Raw genomic sequence first — 19151 nt, 5'->3', positions numbered from 1 at the left:
TTGAAAGGCGGTTTGCACTGGAAGAAGTGCTGTTATTCAAATCTTATCCGGGCTGAACTGGGAAACCCTTCGGAAAGGAACCGGATCCAAACGCCTAGCCTTTTAGTCGCTGTTAAATAGCATTTAATAAGCAAGGCTGTTGGTTAGCAACAAACATCAACATGTGTGTTAATAAACAGTAGTGTTGCTACACGCAAAGAGGTACTAGTTTTGGAAAAAGGTAGGGAATGTTAGCATTGAACCTGTTCATGAACGAGAAAGGGAAATAACAGGGGAGGGAGAGCGAGGGGAGGCGGAGAGATGGAGAGGGTGAGAAAGAAATGGAGAAATGGAGAGCGGGAGAGATGGAGAGAAATGGAGAGCAAGATCATGGGTCCCCATTGATTCATTCTGATTGCAAGGTGAGGTTAAGGTTATGTGACATGGGCGAGGCCTGGCTCTTTCTCTTGTCTCCGTTTAAAGGTGAGTGGAAACTCCACTGGTTATTTCCCCTAAAGTTATGCATAGCCATTGTCAAGATCCAAGACCTTTTTATTTTTTACACACAGCTGCTTACTGCTAAATACTGCCTTGTCCAGAAGGGGACAATCTGTGTCTCTAATTGCTGTCACTGAAGCCTAGATTCATTATGTGACTTTCCCATTAAAATGTGAGCATTAATTTGTATAATGAAATATCACCCACTGCAGTGTTCATTAACTGTGGCCCCACACTGTATTCTGCACAATGTTAGCTACCTAGAAACTGTGGTTAATTTCACTAATGGATATTTTCCCACTCACTGTTCAAGAGGAAATTAATACTGTAACATTAGCTCTTTAACTTTTAGAGAAATTTAAATTCACTTCATTCCTTTCAACAAAATGTTAGCGAGTCATTAATCTAACATTGTGTTGCACAATGCGAGCACCTCTCAGTAAGCAATGCCATTGTGCTGTTCAGACTGAATTAGGATGAAGGATGCATTATGTCATCTCCGAGTTCCACTGTTTTGCCATCAAGGAGGAATCTTCATTGGATGTAAAAGTCCTCGCCTTGATGTAATCAGAACCATTTCGACCTGAAGTCAATCTGATAATGTACGAGTGATTTAAAGGGCAACACCTTGTAGATACATCAGACGGTTTCTGTGTCTGAAGTGACCATGTTGAGTTGTGCTTACGCAGGGCCTGGCCTGGCCTGCTGCACTGAGTGAGTTAACGGAGGGCCTGAGATGAGGCCTCTGTTTCCTCTCTGCTGAAATATGGCCCTTCTGGGGACCCTTACTGTACCACTCAAAGCAGGACATAACTCAGCCCCCCCTCTGTTAGGTAACAGATTTCCATGCTCCCCCGTCCTGTCCCCGGCCCCTCTACTGACGGCGAGGTATTCAGAGAGGTCTGCAGAATCAGGGTTGAGGCTCCTCTCGTTGACCTGGATGTGCTATTTTACACAAAGATCCTAATTATGGTAGTGCACAAGTGCTCCTGCGCTACGCCGAGCTACGCTGGCTCCTTAATTCCCCTCCAGACCAGAGGTATGTGGTCCTTATTAAAGGGGGGGTGAGGGGGGCACAGTTTGGGTGGTCTCCCTTCTCTCTTTTTAAGTGCATGGCGAAAAAAGAGAGGGAAAAAAAGCAAGCATTGATTTCCTCAGCTGCAAGAGATTTCCATTTTAAGTTCTGAAGGCTTGAGCCATGCCTTTACTGGCACTTAAGGATGACATTTTTTTTTTGGGGGGGGGGGGGGACTGTAAAATGGTGTCTTCAGATACAGAGGTCAGGGCATCAGACGCTCTCTCCGAGAGCATTCACAGTTAAATGTAGAACAAGAACAGAGGCTGATAAGAAATGAAGTGCTAAATACCATGAGGTCTCCATGAGTACACAGGATGTACTTAGTCATTCCCGGGCCTAATCTGAGAAAGAGAGAAAGCAATGCAGAATGAAGAGGTATTGTAGCATAGTGTAGTAGACTGTCACTAGGGCGTACACTCAAGCTCTCCCCTCAGCCAAGTAATTAGAGCACAGCTCTGAAGAAATGCTAAACACTCATTTCTAGGGTCATGCTCTTTTGGGTCTGATATGGGCTGACTCATAGCTCTATGCCATGGATTTTCACAGGTGGTCCAGTACAGTACTCTAAGCTACATTCCAAGAAGTACTCCAAAGCTACAAGGTATGCACAAAACACACTCGATGCAGAAATATAGTGTAGAAGCCATGCTGTAGCATACGCAGCAAGTAGGATGTCAGAGTAGCCTGTTTGGACAATTAGCTGAGCCGATGTCCTTGATCTAAGGCGACCTTAGAACGGCCTACATGTGACATTAGCCTGGATATTTACTGGGGCGTTTCTACCTTGCAGTGTAGTGAGGTATAACAGCCTGCTCTGGCTCTGGCCAGTGGACACCGTGTCCACACCATTACTCTCAATGGGACCAGGTAGAGATATATTTTGACACTCGTTTGTTAGATACGGCTAAGATTAGAACAGTAGCTACTGTGAACCACTGAATGCCATTGTCCCATTAATTACAGCATATTTCCAGGAAACAGCTGCGCGCTTTGAATAACTGCCCTCGCCAATGGTATCGAACATGGCCAAATGGGGTTGACTCAAGTTGTAGGCAGAGAGCGGTGTGGCAGAAGGGAGAACGGTGATGGCAGTAATATCCAAGGGGAACTCACTCCACTGACCTGTGTGTATCCTCAGGTGGACCTTGAGGTGGTGGGAGGTGCGGAAGGTCTTCCCACAGTAGGGGCAGTCCTTGATGGCCGAGCCCAGGCTCCTGTCCCTGTGCTGGGAGGGGGCCTGCTGAACACTCCCTGCTGTCTTCCCCAGGTCATCCCCGACATCTTGAGCAACAAGAGAGAGACACACACAGACACACACACACAAAGGAGGAGCGGTGAGTGTCACGTCAAACCGTCACCATGTCAGAAAACACACTTTCACTTTTGCTTTGTCCTCCTTTTCCATCCAAATCTGCTAACACCACACAAAGTAAAACACATCAATGGGTTCACGTTTTGCCGCTATTCCCCCCCCCCCCCCCCCCCCCCATTTCAAGCTGACAGAACGCTGACAGTTCATAAGCTTTCAGGCTCCTTTAGAAACACCGGGCCGACCCCCTCCACACTCTCCCACTCCCGTCGGAATGTTTTATCCCCGCTATCCTCATTTTCTGGTAACATATGGCGGATTGTGTTGAAATGAACAATACAAAAAAAAGAAACGGCTACGTCAGCAGTGGGCTAACGCGTCTCCGTAGCGCCCTGATTTTGACAGGTAGCATCGCTTCTGTCAGAGATACGAGAGGGTGATAAGAGTGACCCCGCCCTGCTTGAACTGCCACTAATACTGCAGAGACGTGTGGAGACCAACAACTGCTCTCCACATAATCACCCGAATCTCAGGAGGAACTGAAATAGATTTGGAAAGAGTTGACGGCAGCACAATCATAAGGTGAGGATGTTATCTCACGCGTTTATATGGGTCATGACCTCATTACATGACCGGCTAACTGTGGAGATGGTTTCTCAAGAAGTCCTTGCAAGCTCCGATGTGTTATGAAAGCTACACTCTAGTCAAGCAGAATGACCGATGAGGTGGAGTGAACGCCAGAGCCCAATGCCAACATAACAGCCTTGTTAACCACATACCCTGTTGCATCATGGGTAAGCAGGAAGAAGTACCAGTTTACAGTAAGATAAAGTATTCTGTTTATGGCTCCACCCCATCACCCCCCCCAGAAGCAATCTCTGGTCCACATCTGCTGCTTGTGTTTTATTCTTTTTTTTCTTGAGTCCGGCACATGACATGGTATGCGTGTGGGGAGAGAGAGCGTCTGAATGGAGCAGCCCACTAAAGCAACCATGCATCACAATCAAAAGCATTTCTTCCAGTAGCCAAATCTTTTATTTTCTTCCCCACCCCATTCCACCCTCTTTAAGAGTCAAATAAGGTTTAAAGAAAAGCAAGACTGAAGTCAGAAAGTCCTCCTACTGCTGGCACTGATCACATGATTCTACACCCACACTGCCAACGTACAGTGTACTATTGTATTTATGTGGATGTGACCCCCCCCCCCCCCAAGGCAACAGGCATACAGTGTTGAACAGTTTACATAGCCTTACCTGTAACAAGCATGGCCCCGTTCATACTGTACACCCAATTCTGATCCGCATGTGACCCTTCCAAACCCACCCTCTCCGAACCAATGCACAGACACAAGGCTTTTTCAATCAATACTCCCAACATGTCTGCAGTCCATATACAGATGTAGGATCTTAATTTGATCACCTTGTTGCAGGAGAACTTTCCCGCAGCGCAGGAACTTTTAAACTTGTAGTGTATTGAGGTTTAAAAAAAGGCTTCTACAGTTTGTAGTTTCCACTTTACCCTTATGAAAAATGTATCAACTGCTTCAAAAATGTGCATTAATTATAATCCACATAACAGTTGACATTTCCTGTTGCTGCAGGATTATTTTCCTGCTGTAAGAAACTGGCTCAAATGAAGGGCTCAGAAACAACAATAGCGTTTGCTGGCCGAGAGGACTTACCACCTCGGAGTGTAATGTGCACACCAATTTTACATGCAGGATCACGTGAAAAACGCCGGCACTCAGAAGTCTCCAGCTGCTGGTCCCTAAAGCACAGCGCACAGACGATCGACAGACGAACGCTAGATCCCCATTCGGCACAATGTGTGCAGAGCCTTGAGATCCTACATCTGTACACATACCGTACTGTAACCAAATTCTCCACAAACACATTTTACACCACTTGACATATCCCCTCTTGGCAAAGTTTCCTCCTCTCATATAGCGAACACAGCTCCACCTGTCCACCCCAGATGGAGTTGAATTAAACCCCTAAAAACACAGCTTATGGCCCGCCTCATCCTCTGGCCCTCTGTGTGGCAGGGTTAATAGTGATCCTGTACCAGGGAGAGGATGCTCTCCCAGCATTTAACAGTCCTTCAATAACGAATGTTCCCAATCGCTATATACTCGCACGCAAACAAATACACACGCACACACCAAAACTTCAATGTATCTGTTCATGTAGTGTGTGTATATGAGAGAGAGAGAGAGAGAGAGAGAGAGAGAGAGAGAGAGAGAGAGAGAGAGAGAGAGAGAGAGAGAGAGAGAGAGAGAGAGAGAGAGAGAGAGAGAAGAGAGAGAGAGAGAGAGAGAGAGAGAGAGAGAGAGAGAGAGAGAGAGAGAGAGAGAGAGAGAGAGAGAGAGAGAGAGAGAGAGAGAGAGAGAGAGAGAGAGAGAGAGAGAGAGAGAGAGAGAGAGACGATAGGCGTCCAGCGTGGTTGTCCTTAATCAGCTGACTGATCCCAAGCTTTTAATAGGGCTGTTCCAATTACTGTAAAAGTCATCCTGCGCCGTATAACCACAAATATTGACAGTTTATTGCACAACACATTTATGACATTTGAAGGTCACCTCATATATTACATGTGGTCTTTCAGAGGAGCGAGTCTGGGACAGAGAGATTCTCGATAACTCGCCACCTATAACTATTCTCCATGTATTGATTTTCCATTGCTTTGCTCCTTTTTATGCAAAGGAAAAAATCTGTAAGAGACACAACATTAAAATTGATTGTCACAGGCAAGCCACTGGCTTCATCTATTACCCTGTTAAATCCTGCTACCATCATCTCTCAGAGACTAGTATAGTGCACACACTGTTAGTGTACCGTTAGGCCACAGCCAGTGTTATATATGTCTAATGCGTTAAGTTAGCTTAGTTCAAGTTAATATTACCCAGAGGTGAGTGAAAAGCCTTACATGGATACGGTCAGATGCTTTCACTGTTGTCATGTCTTAGTGATCAATGTCATTTTTACAATTGCTATTGATTTAACAAGCAAGTAGTGCTAATAAATAAAATGGCACAATTGAATTAAACATCCCCAGTACTGCCGTACTTATCTTAGTACACACTGCAAACTGCAATTGTGTGGCTTGTTATTTTTCCTTGGCTAATCTATTACTCTGTACTCTTATCCGAACACGCACTGCTTTTCCAGTTACATACAAAGTGACACATCCAGGCTCTGTTGCAGTGGAATAATATCACACACACACGCATATATAATTCAGACTTTCTGATTTGAGACCAGCTCTGATTTTATTGGGCTCATCCAAATGTAATGGAACATAACAGAACAAAGGGGCTGAGATCAGATTGGAGCAGAGTTGTACAGGCCATCTGGGAGGAGGATGAGTATCAGTCATTCTGGCTGCTGTCTGTTGCACTACAGCTCTGACACCAGGAGCTCTGCTAGTGACAATAAAACAACTCCTCAACCAACCAAGGGGGAAGTGCCACAGGAGCCCACCGACACATACAACACCCGCACCTGTGTGTGTGTGTGTGTGTGTGTGTGTGTGTGTGTGTGTGTGTGTGCGTGTGTGCGTGTGTGCGCGTGTCTGTGCGTCTGTCCTCTGAGGCAGCCCCTCCAGACGGACCACACCCTGTTCCCATTAATGGAGAAAGCAACAACAACAAAGAAATAACTGAAGGGAAAAGGCCTCTTCCTTAATGGTGCTCTTTCAATCACACTTCCAGGCTAAATTGTTCTGTGGTTTTGATTACAGTGATATCACTTTCGCACACAACAACAACAACAAAAAAAAAGAATAAAAAAAGGGTGTCATAAGAACACAAGATGTCTCCCTCTCTCTCTCCATTATTCTAACGCATCTTGTGTTCTGTCAGAGCCAGTGCCCTCTCCCTCTATGTAACTACTGTCGACGGTAAGGAAACGTGTGGATTTCAACAAAAAAGAGAGAGCAAGTAAAATGTGATGACATCATTTGAAAGGCATTAGGCTTTTAAAAATGCGCCCGGGGGGAGTTGATTTCCTTACGCCGGAGCAACACAACACCATCCGGCTGATCCCCTGTTCTCTTTTTTTTAATTTGGACGGGTGCCATCTTTGTGAACGGCTGGTTCATGCGAGTTAATCAATTTGAGGTTTAGTTACACTGCTGAGGCTAGCATTCTAGCCACTGCTAGAAAGTCATCCGAACTCGTCGAATTTATTAACCAAACACCAATTATCATTAAACACCACTGCATTATCCCTGCTTTTACTACCTGACAAGGACTACTTAATGAAAGTTTTGATTAAAGTTATTTAGTGTGTGATTTATGGGCACAAAACTCCTAATGCAGACCACTATGCAGATGCTAGTGAAAACACTTTTTTGGGGGGAGGGAATGGGAGTACACCAGGGGCCCAGAACCCTCTAAGGTATCACAGCAACCAGCTTCAGACCAGGAAAAGACCACAGGCACATGAGATGAACCCACTAACACTTGGGCATAGGGTGCTATCGGTGGCCCTGTGTAACAAAATGAAATAAAATACAATTAATAAGAAATTCAGAAAGTGTTTACCCCATGATGTTTGTGAGATGAAACAGCCGCAAAATGTGCTACATATAAGGCACGCGGGTAAACAGGGGCACCAGATGTTCTTTGATGTTAATAATGGCATTTATTATTAATATTAATTAGACCGCATTCAGCAATACATTTGGGCCATTTCCAAGTCAATTAAGCAAAATGGCATTCGGGAGACGTTGAAACGACATTTTAAGGCAGGTGTTCAGCAGTCCCCTAATAAAACATTTTCACAGCTACTGATAAACAACTATTTTGGGCTGCTTTTGTCTATGTCGGCAGCCGGGTACTTGTTTTCTTGCTCCAAGCAGCGCCATGACTGAACCCTTCATTTATATATTAACAGAAATCATTCTGTCTTATTTCCATTGTCAATATAACATAAATAGCAGTGATTTGATTAGTATAATAACGATTAGGCTTTGCCTTGGCAGTGAGTTGCTTATGTGCATACATGCACTGTATATGAGCCAGCAAAGTCCACACAGACTGGCGAGAGAGATTAAACCAGATATGAAATCATGATTATGATAATAACAATTTGTGAAAAACACTGCGGATTAAATCTACTGTTCACCAAATTTTTTTGAACAGCTTCATTCTAGGGTACGGCACACAAGGCCAAATAGACACTTCAACACCAAATGCTGCTCTCAGCCTGGTCTCTCCTCACAGACCAGCAGTGTACTAGTACCAGTACCTGCATCAACAGTAAATACCAGTCTGAAAAAAAATCTAATTACAGAGCACATGGTAGTGCAGCCCAGTGGGGGATGCGTTGTCTATATAATCCCGGACCCTATGTGTAAGGGGAAAATAATGCAATTTAAAGCTCCATCGTGTGTAATCTGGACCTTGAAAGGGAAGCCCCACCTCAAGCTAGCTCCGATTTGGCAGGAGTTTTTTTTGTTTTTTTTTTAAGCTCCCCGAGGCTGAGCCATACAATGGTACATTAACAATCTGTGCATTCATTTATCAGGGAGCTGGGTTTTGGACTCTGTGTTTATGGCGCACTGTACTTATCATCGCTGAAAATTAATGAACATGCCTCCCCTTGCAACAAACATGCACCTGTGCCGCAGAGATGCTAATCACAAACATTTATATTTATTAGCACTGGTCTCACTAAAATTGGTCTTATAAAAAAAAGAAGAGGAAAGATGAGCCTTTTTCTGTCTGCTGAAGGCAGAGGAGACATTTCTAAATTGTATTGTAGCACATTTATTCGCTTATTTGTTCCCAATTTTTGATCGATGAAGAGGTAGGGGAAATTATGTTTAATACATTTTCTGTTTAATTTCCATATTTTATGGATTATTCCTCTGAAATGAAGCTGGAGTCAGAACTCCCCGATGCCAAAGACCATACCTGTACAGCCTTATTGAACTACAACACATAAAATAATGTGGAGCTCCATAAGGAATCATTCATCTCATTCATAAAGAATGTTTCATATCATGGTATCATTTTGGAGGGTGGCTAAGCTAGCGTTTTAGGATGCATTCGACAGTGGACATCCCTTCTGCTCTCCCCTCCCTCCTTCTCTCCCCCTCTCCCTCTCCCTGCCTCCTCCTCTACCAGTGACAGAAGGTGCATCTCTCCCTCTGTAAAGGCTATGCCTCTGCCGAGATAGGGGAACAGCAATGGTGGCATAAGTTTCTGCCTGGCACGGGCCCCATCTTTGTTTTCTCTTCTCAAGTCTGTTTCAGGCTTCAAAGAGCATTGAAAAAAAAGACCCAGTCACAGCTAAAGAAGCACTGGGGTCTCACTAACGTTATCATTCTGCAGGATGATCACAGCTCCAGGGAGAGACGGAAGGACAGAGGGTCGGAGTGGGACGGAGACGTCCACCCGGACGCCGCTGTCTGTCCATCCCCACGAGGGGAGCAAGGGAGGACAGGGACATTTCACTGGGCTAAAGGGACTTATTGAGGTGGGCGTCTTTTAGGACACAATGGCCAGGAGGAGGGTCTGGGGGAAGGGTATTAATCAGGGTAAATATTCATCATGCACACTGTTTGGCAGGAAGTGAGTAGTTATCATTAGTGAAGGCTGAGTAGGTCCTGTCTTCACAGGGATACTGTGCTTTCTATGGATTCAGACTGGAGGAGGATGAACAGGAGGAGGGGGAGGAGGGTGGGGGCAGGGCGATAAGGTGAGAGAGGAAGAGAGGCCAGGAGATAAGAGAGCATATCCAGTACTGATGCGTCGATAGCTCATACGTCTCTGTATAAAGGAAATATAGCATGTCCTACGTGAACAATTGTTATCCTACAATCATGGAAAACAAAACCACTTGGTAACACAACACGTGTTCCAGGAAGACAACATATAACGTCTTCACAGTCCGCTGTAACAACGCTGCATGCACGCACTGTACCTTTAAAGATGCAAAAAAAATCATCTTCTGCTATCATTGATTTCCTATTCATTTTCCACCACACCAAATCAACAACAAGCACAATGGGCAATCATAAACTGGAGTTACAGATACACATTTAAGGCTCTCTACCACCATGTACAGTATATATATATATATATATATATATATATATATATATATATATATATATATATATATATATATAATATAACACAGACACTACATGACCACTCATTCCAAAATCATGGGCATTAATATGGAGTTGGTCATCCCTTTGCTGCTATAACAGCCTTCACTCTTCTGGGAAAGCTTTCCACTAGATATTGGAACATTGCTGCGGGGACTTACCTCCATTCAGCCGCAAGAGCATAAGTGAGGTCGGGCACTGATGCTTGGCGATTTGGACTGGCTTGCAGTCAGCGTTCCAATTCATCCCAAAAGCATTCAATGGGGTTGAGGTCAGGGTTCTGTGCAGGCCCTTTTTGTATGGACCTCGCTTTGTGCATGGGGGCATAGTCAAGCTGAAACAGGAAAGGGCCTTCCCCAAACTGTTGCCACAAAGATGGAAGCACAGAATCGTCTAGAATGTCATTGTATGTTGTAGCGTTAATATTTCCCTTCACTGGAACTTAGGGGCCTAGCCAGAAGCATGAAAAACAGCCCCAGACCATTATTCCTCCTCCACCAAGCTTTACAGTTGGCACTATGCATTCGGGCAGGTAGTATTTTCCTGGCATCCGCCAAACCCAGATTCATCCACCGGACTGCCATAAGGTAAAGAGTAATTCATCACTCCAGAGAATGTGTTTCCACTGCTCCAGAGTCCAATGGCGGCGAGCTTAACGCCACCATTATAAATAAAACACAGAAATATCATATTTAAAGTATACAGACTCTTTGCTATGAGACTCGAAATTAAGCTCAGGTGCATCCTGCATCATTGATCATCCTTGAGATGTTTCTACAAGTCCACCTGTGGTAAATTCAATTGATTGGACATGATTTGGAAAGGCATACACCTGTCTATATAAGGTCCCAAAACAAAGCTACGAGGAGGACGAAGGAATTGTCCATAGAGCTCCGAGACAGGATTGTGTCGAGGCACAGAGCACCTAAGGTTCCTCTGTGGAGATGGGAAAACCTTCCAGAAGGACAACCATCTCTGCAGCACTCAACCAATCAGGCCTTTATGGTAGAGTGGCCAGACGGAAGCCACTCTTCAGTAAAAAGCAGATGACAGCCCACTTGGAGTTTGCCAAAAGGCACCTAAAGGTCTCTCAGACCATGAAAAATAATATTCTTTGGTCTGAAGAAACCAAGATTGAACTCTTTGGCTTGAATGCCAAGTGTCACGTCTGGAGGAAATCTGGAACCATCCCTACAATGATGCATGGTGGTGGCAGTTTCATGCTGTGGGGATGTTTTTCAGGGACAGGGATTAGGAGACTAGTCAGGATCGAGGGAAAGATGAACGGAGGAAAGTACTGAGAGATCCTTGATGAAAACCTGCTCCAGAGCGCCCAGGACCTCAGGTTCATCTTCCAACAGGACCTCAGGTTCACCTTCCAACAGGACAACGACCGTAAGCACACAGCCAAGACAACGCAGGAGTGACTTCAGGACAAGTCTCTGAATGTTCTTGAGTGAGCCAGAGCACCCATCCAACCTGACAGAGCTTTAGAGGATCTGCAGAGAAGAATGTGAGAAACTCCCTAAATACAGGTGTGCCAAGCTTGTAGAGTCATACCAAAGAAGACACAAGGCTGTAATCACTGCCAAAAGTGCGTCAGCAAAGTACTGAGTAAAGGGTCTGAATACATATGCAAATGTGATAGAACTTTTTTATTTTGAATACATTCGCAAAAATGTCCCAAAAACGTTTTTTTTGCTTCATCATTATGGGGTATTGTGTGTTGATTGATGAGGGGGAAAAAAACTATTTAATACATTTTAGAATAAGGATGTAACGTAACAAAACGTGGAAATAGTAATGGGTTCTGAATACTTTCCGAATGCACTGTATAGTGTACTGTATATACAGTTGAAGTCGGAAGTTTACATACACCTTAGCCAAATACATTTAAACTCAGTTTTTCACAATTCCTGACATTTAATCCTAGTAAAATTCCCTGTTTTAAGTCAGTTAGGATCACCACTTTATTTTAAGAATGTGAAATGTCAGAATAATAGTTGAGAGAATGAATTATTTCAGCTTTTATTTCTTTCATCACATTCCCAGTGGGTCAGAAGTTTACATACACTCAATTAATATTTGGTAGCATTACCTTTAAACTGTTTAACTTGGCTCAATTGTTTCGGGTAGCCTTCCACAAGCTTCCCACAACAAGTTGGGTGAATTTTGGCCCATTCCTCCTGACAGAGCTGGTGTAACTGAGTCAGGTTTGTAGGCCTCCTTGCTCACACACACTTTTTCAGTTCTGCCCACAAATTTTCTATAGGATTGAGGTCAGGGCTTTGTGATGGCCACTCCAATACCTTGACTTTGTTGTCCTTAAGCCATTTTGCCACAACTTTGAAAGTATGCTTGGGGTCATTGTCCATTTGGAAGACCCATTTGTGACCAAGCTTTAACTTCCTGACTGATGTCTTGAGATGTTGCTTCAATATAGCCACATAATTTTCCTTCCTCACGATGCCATCTGTTTTGTGAAGTGCACCAGTCCCTCCTGCAGCAAAGCACCCCCACAACATGATGCTGCCACCCCTGTGCTTCATGGTTGGGATGGTGTTCTTCGGCTTGCAAGACTCCCCCTTTTTCCTCCAAACATAACGATGGTCATTATGGCCAAACAGTTCTATTTTTGTTTCATCAGACCAGAGGACATTTCTCCAAAAATTACAATCTTCGTCCCCATATGCAGATGCAAACTGTAGTCTGGCTTTTATATGGCCGTTTTGGAACAGTGGCATCTTCCTTGCTGAGCGACCTTTCAGGTTATGTCGAAATAGGACTCGTTATACTGTGGATATAGATACTTTTGTACCATCTTCACAAGGTCATTTGCTGTTGTTCTGGGATTGATATGCCCTTCTCGTACCAAAGTACGTTCAACTCTAGGAGACAGAACGCGTCTCCTTCCTGAGCGGTAAGACGGTTGCGTGGTCCCATGGTGTTTATACTTGCGTACTATTGTTTGTACAGATGAACGTGGTACCTTCAGGAGTTTGGAAATTGCTCCCAAGAATGAACCAGACTTGTGGAGGTCTACAATATTTTTCTGAGGTCTTGGCTGATTTGTTTAGATTTTCCTATGATGTCAAGCAAAGAGGCACTGAGTTCGAAGGTAGGCCTTGAAATACATCCACAGGCACACCTCCAATTGACTCACATGATGTCAATTAGCCTATCAAAAGCTTCTAAAGCCATGACATAATTTTCTGGAATTTTCCAAGCTGTTTAAAGGCACAGTCAACTTAGTGTATGTAAACTTCTGACCCACTGGAATTGTGATACAGTGAATCATAAGGGAAATAATCTGTCTGTAAACAATTGTTGGAAAAATTACTTGTGTCATGCACAAAGTAGATGTCCTAACCAACTTGCCAAAACTATAGTTTGTTAACACGAAATTTGTGGAGTTTTAATGACTCTAACCTAAGTGTATGTAAACCTCCGACTTCAACTGTATATATATATATATATACATCAGAGTTTTATATAAGCATCACAACCATTAACCGCTATTCAAACATTAGGTTAAAATTAACCCAGTCTAATTAAGAACCCATAATAAAATGGTCATTATCAAGGGGAGAATGTATACTGATCAATACCTCAATTACATAAATGTGCACTTAAAGATATATATTATCATAAAGGTGATGAACACACTTAACAAGGCCACAGAGGAGAGGTGCATTTCAGTGTGCTGTGCTTCAATTCAAGCTGTGCTGAATTGTACTGAAACTATCCCTCTCTCTCTCTCTTCACTCTCCTTTCTCTCTCCCTCTCTCTCTCCCTCTCTCCACAGTCAGGGTGCCCGTAAATCCGAAGACCAAGGACGTTTCCCGTTTTCCTCTTATATGAACTTGTCCAGTGTCTCGGAAAATGAAATAAAAAGATTTATACTGCTGCTCCAAACACCGGTGTGTCTCGTGAGTGAGCCATACTATCAGAATACATTAGAGAAAGGCCAGATTTTGGCAAAGTGGTATTAAAACAGTGGCCCTCCCCACAGCTCTACCTCCTCTCCAACAGTCCCTCAGGGTTAAACTAGCTCAGTCAAAATGACACCACTAATCAGGATAATACTAATAATTGCCTTGTATTATAAAGCAAGAACCAAATTGAAATGTGATTTCTTTCCGCTGTAAACCAAAAAAAAAGGAGATCCATGCCAATGTATTAAATAAATAAAAACCTGCCTCCCTCCTTCAGTCTGCGGTGTCTCAGAGCCAAATCCCAGGCCGTCCTCTCCCCTTCTCTACTCGTCCCATAGCACCCAGTCCACCCAGTTTACACAGGCAATGCCACGCCTCACACATACCCCCTATTGAAGAGCACGCTCTGTTCCACTGGCGGAATGTTCATCTGTTATGAAGGTCATTGACAGAGAGTAATAATCACCATTGGGGATCTCACAATTTGCCATTTCAGAGCATTGCAGCAGCGCTGATGACTCAACTATTAATAGACTCCCCCTGCCTTATACGACTAAAAACTATTCTGGTATTTTCACCCCCCCCCCCCCCCCCAAAAAAAAAAAACCCATATGTCTTCATTCCATTCGTCATTGTTTTCTTCTACGGAGAGGTATCTGACATTTGGAGAAAAGGAACGTGGACCTAAAAGCCTGAAAGAAACGCTACACCATGGTTGGACGTTGAAAATGAAGTCACATTGTTAAAACAGAGACGGGGTGGAAACTTTCTCTCCCTGCCTCCCTCTTAGCGTTGTACCAACAAACAGACATTTAACCAGACACTAGGATTCTCTTATACTGATCTAATGCACTGAACCGTTTTTTACACGCAAACAATAACAGTTTATTCTAAAACTCATTTACTCCCGCTTAGTGTTGCTAGGGCATTCAAACATATGTGTCCAAACAAATAATTCAAGCTTAAGCTATTTTTATCAAGCTCAGAGCATTTGTTCTTTTTAAGTGATCAGCATTTATGGAATGGAGAATGGAAGTTTGAATCCTTTATCTACAGAGGCTCAACATTTCAAGACTAATTACAAATTAATCTGCATCTGTATATCTGCAATAAGAGTGTATAACTCCTCTCGCTAAGAACTATCTGTTATATATTTATAAACCTCTACATACAGGAAGCAGGCGGTCGGGCAGGGATAGACAAAACCCAAAGACCATGACATAATTGCTTGCCGTCTATATCCATACAGCGACATCAAGGCCGAGGATTGTGAATATTAATAATTGATCATTAGCTTGATATGTCTAAGCGTGCTCAAGTTTGGTTTTCAAAGTTGACTGGCTCCATTAGGCCACTACTCAGGCCTGGAGTGCTCTTGACTAGAAGGTCGAGCATGTACACAGAGTAAGGTCTCTCTCTCTCTCTCTCTCTCTCTCTCTCTCTCTCTCTCTCTCTCTCTCTGGTGGGTTCTAAACAGGGAACACTATCACTTCAAATGTGTTGTCAACGCTACTCATGGGATAACAAATTAGACACAAAGTAATACTGAACTTTGACTATGATTGCTCTGATGACCAATGAAAACGAGGCATACTGTACAGTAGGAAGCTAACAGACAGAATGAAACACCATGTCCCATGACTGTCTGCATTGAAAGAGTGGTTAACACTTCTGAAGCAGAGTATATGGCTGGATATATGGAAACCACGGCGACTCCCTGGGCCTTCAACTTGTACCTGTCACCACCGGCTGGCTGAACTACAGACATAAGCTCTGATTGGTTGCCTGGTTGCTTCAATATGTATTTTTTAAATTAAACCTTTATTTAACTAGGCAAGTTAGTTCTTCTAATTCTTATTTACAATGACGGCCTAGGAACAGTGGGTTAACTGCCTTGTTCAGGGGCAGAACGACAGATTTCTTCCGGTCACTGGCCCAACACTCTAACCACTAGGCTACCTGCCGCCCCAAAATGTATACAGTCCTAAACTCACTCTCTCTCTCTCTCTCGCTCTCTCGCTCTCTCTCTCCTCATTCTGGGCCTGGATGATGGTACACTCCCATGACGGCGAACCTCTGGGCACCTTGACTGCCGTTAACTGCTTGTGGCACGAGCCGAGGAAATGGGTCATTAAATCAAACGAGCCAGGGCCAACCTCCCAGCGTCCCAGATCTGTTTCCAATCAGATAGCTTCCTTTAAAGGGAGCCAGGATCTCACTCGGCATTAGCGTCATCAAAGCGGTCTCCACTGCTACCTCCACTACCGCTCTAATCTGCATGTGAGCTGCACAGGGGGAAAGGGCAGACATCTTGTGATGAGGTAAATACTTCAAATGTTAGCCACAGGAGTGTCGTCTTACCCTTTAAACAGACACAAATTTGTGATACAACCTCCTCCCAATCTCTCACCTCCTCTCTTACTCTCACCCCCCCCTCCCGCCCTTTCTCTCTCTCTCTCTATTTCTCTCTCTCTCATATGCACATAGGCACACACATACAGTCTGGTCAAAATCCCCAGAACAAAACAGCAAAAATAGAGTTGCTTTAAACTATCCAATGGTAACAAAATGTGAAGGAGAAACTCTCTCCACACTTGTTGCCTTTACCTCCACATTCTCTTTTTTCTTTTCTTTTCTGGAAAAAGATAAATGAACACCATTTCTTGCACCTGTCCTACCTTCCCATCCTCCCTAAAACGATAAGGGATTTCATTAACGTGAGAACGCTTGGGCTGAAAGAAACATAATTGCCTCAGTGTTTTTGTTGCCGTCGCACCCGCCCTAATTTCTTCCTTCCCTTACTCTTGACTGTTAAGTGAATATTATATAAACAGAGAGGATGAGGCAAGGTTAAAATATTGAAAAACTGCGGTCATGTTAACACCAAACAAGGCGTAGAGAGAAACGAAGAAGAGGAAATAAGATGAAGTACGGTAAAAGCATGACAGTGGGTGTAAGTGATATGATCAATCGGGAAAGATCACAGCATTCCGTAATGATTTAAGCACTAGGACTGATCCTCACCGGTCCTTGATGGATAACTGTATGAAAAAAAGATACATAATTTTTTGACTTGCCATTTACACAGCATTGCACCTGAAAGCCGGGCGGAATAATAGACAGTTTAAAATGTCAGGGAACTAACTAAGAAAGGGAGACGGGTTGGCCTACGGAATGTTAATTAGAACAGCCGCCTAATGGCCGTGGCAGCCCCGAGAAGGAATGAGGAAGTGCTTCTCTGAACTACAAAACACTTCCCAGATATACTTCAGTCCAATTAGTTAGGCCCCTTGCTTGGGATTTTGGAGATGACCAGTCACAAACCAAATATATCTAGTTATGAAACCCAACATAAGAATATTCTCTGTCTGGAAACACATGTATAGGATTTACCTATCTATCCCAGAGCAGACCTGCATGTTGAGCCGGAGCCAGAAGCACATGATTGTGTTAATTAATCTGCCATTGTGAGCGGGGGGGGGGAACAGCTGCAGTGGCTCTCGTGGCTGCGTTGTCAAAGCAAAACAATGCAATGTTAAGCTTCCCCGCTGAATCTTCCATTACAAAGGAGCTCCAACACAGGGCTAAATTCATAAATCCACAGATCCATTTTAACCAGCACTAATGTCTGACCTTTAAAGGGAAAAAGGTTTTAACATGCTTCATTTCGGCTTGAAATATGGTCAGATATGTGATACCTAGGATTTGGGCCAATTCCCCGAGCTTTGAAAAGAAACAAATTGAGAGAGAGAGAGGGACGGACGGAGAGATGGAGAGAGGGGAAGGTAAAAGAGGCCTGATCTCTAAAACAGAGACAAAACAGGATTCACCAGCTGGGCGTTGGTATTTGAAAACAATACATCTAACACGATTAGGAGGGATCCATCGATCGCTGTTATGTGGCTTTTATTCAGAGGGGTGGGGAGGGGAGTGCGAGGGTGGTTGTAGATTGATTGCGTGACAGCTACAGACGATGGCCCGTGAAGACGTGGCTGATTCCCACAGGAATAGGTCAACTCAGTCATAAGTAATGGCTATGGAAATCCATCGCGTTTTTTATGTTCATACAGTATGGCCTTAAGACCTAAAACCACAGATCTCACAATGTTCCCAAAACATGTATCTAACAGCTACCACCTAATATTACCTTTATTGTGTTGGTCTGATACACGTACCCATATGTCAAGCGCGGGCGAGTCAAAAGAAGTCAACTTCTAGTTAATGAAGAAAGCCCATGGCATGGTATGAATTCCTACTGTGGTGTACGCAGTAGAGACATGTTTTTGTCACCGGAGGTTGGTGGAACCTTCATTGGGGAGGACGGGCTCGTGGTAATGGCTGGAGCGGAATCGGTGGAACGGTATCAAACACATGGTTTCCATGTGTTTGATGCCATTCCATTTGTTCCGTTCCAGCCATCATTATGAGCCGTCCTCCCCTCAGCAGCCTCCACCGGTTTTTATCATACAATTTACCCATACGTCAAGTGCATGCGAGACAAAATAAGTCAATTTATAGTTAATGAAAAAAGTAGATGGTATAATATTAATTACTACTGTGGTATATACAGTAGGAAACATGTTTTTATATTACAATGTATGAGGAAACAGTCAAAACAGGGAACAGACATGTTAATCTAAAGAAAATGTAGTTTTTTAGCGATTTAGGCTGGATTCATTTTGGAGTTCATTTGCAGATTTGGGTAATCTCCATTGGCAGTCTGTTAAAGTCAGATAAACAGACTGTGATAAATACAGGAGATAAATAGCTACATAGAGAATTAGACACTGGCAACGGTCTAACACAATCTACGGGCTATTTCCGTCAGGCAGCAGGCCACAGTACAAAAAACACACTGATTGAGATAGCAGCTAGATGCCTCACCAACACCATGCTGGAAAATATGGTGTGTTCTTGTGAGCTCGTTTCCAGAGAGACGGAGATGCACCCCAAAAAGCATCAAAATGTCTGGACCTGGCCCCACACTGCAGTGGGAGCCCGTCTGTTGAGGCAAAGCCCCTCCAAGAGCCCACGCAGCATGCAGTTAAAGAGAAAACATCTCCACAATGAGGGAGTGATTTTACAATGCAATCAATGGCTGCTACTTCATTTAGTAAGGTGTATGTGGGGATACTGGGTAAGGAATATCTATGGTCTCTGAACCAAGTATCCGTTTGTCTCAGTCTGACAGTAGACACGTGTACCATTGAAATCCCAATGCATAACATCGCGACAT

General features: G+C 43.8%; 1 protein-coding gene and 1 long non-coding RNA gene across 6 annotated transcripts in view; one reads left to right on the top strand and one right to left on the bottom strand.

The window, feature by feature from the left end:
* Window positions 1-19151, bottom strand: part of znf536 (zinc finger protein 536) — a 183489-nt gene that overhangs the window by 59132 nt on the left and 105206 nt on the right. For 4 of the 5 annotated variants that reach the window (XM_029721873.1, XM_029721874.1, XM_029721876.1 and 1 more), the window contains one exon: window positions 2669-2836. In XM_029721873.1, the coding sequence (XP_029577733.1) occupies window positions 2669-2836 (168 nt within the window). The remainder of the gene's footprint in view (window positions 1-2668; window positions 2837-19151) is intronic. The other variant, XM_029721877.1, reaches the window with a different exon arrangement.
* On the top strand, window positions 9204-13895 carry LOC115167452 (uncharacterized). The gene is made up of 2 exons (XR_003870488.1): window positions 9204-9343; window positions 13786-13895. It is a non-coding gene; the product is annotated as an uncharacterized LOC115167452 (long non-coding RNA).

This window comes from Salmo trutta, chromosome 29, assembly GCF_901001165.1.
Source record: "Salmo trutta chromosome 29, fSalTru1.1, whole genome shotgun sequence".
Classification (NCBI taxonomy): Eukaryota; Metazoa; Chordata; class Actinopteri; order Salmoniformes; family Salmonidae; genus Salmo; species Salmo trutta.
This window is presented reverse-complemented; position numbering and strand designations above follow the sequence as displayed.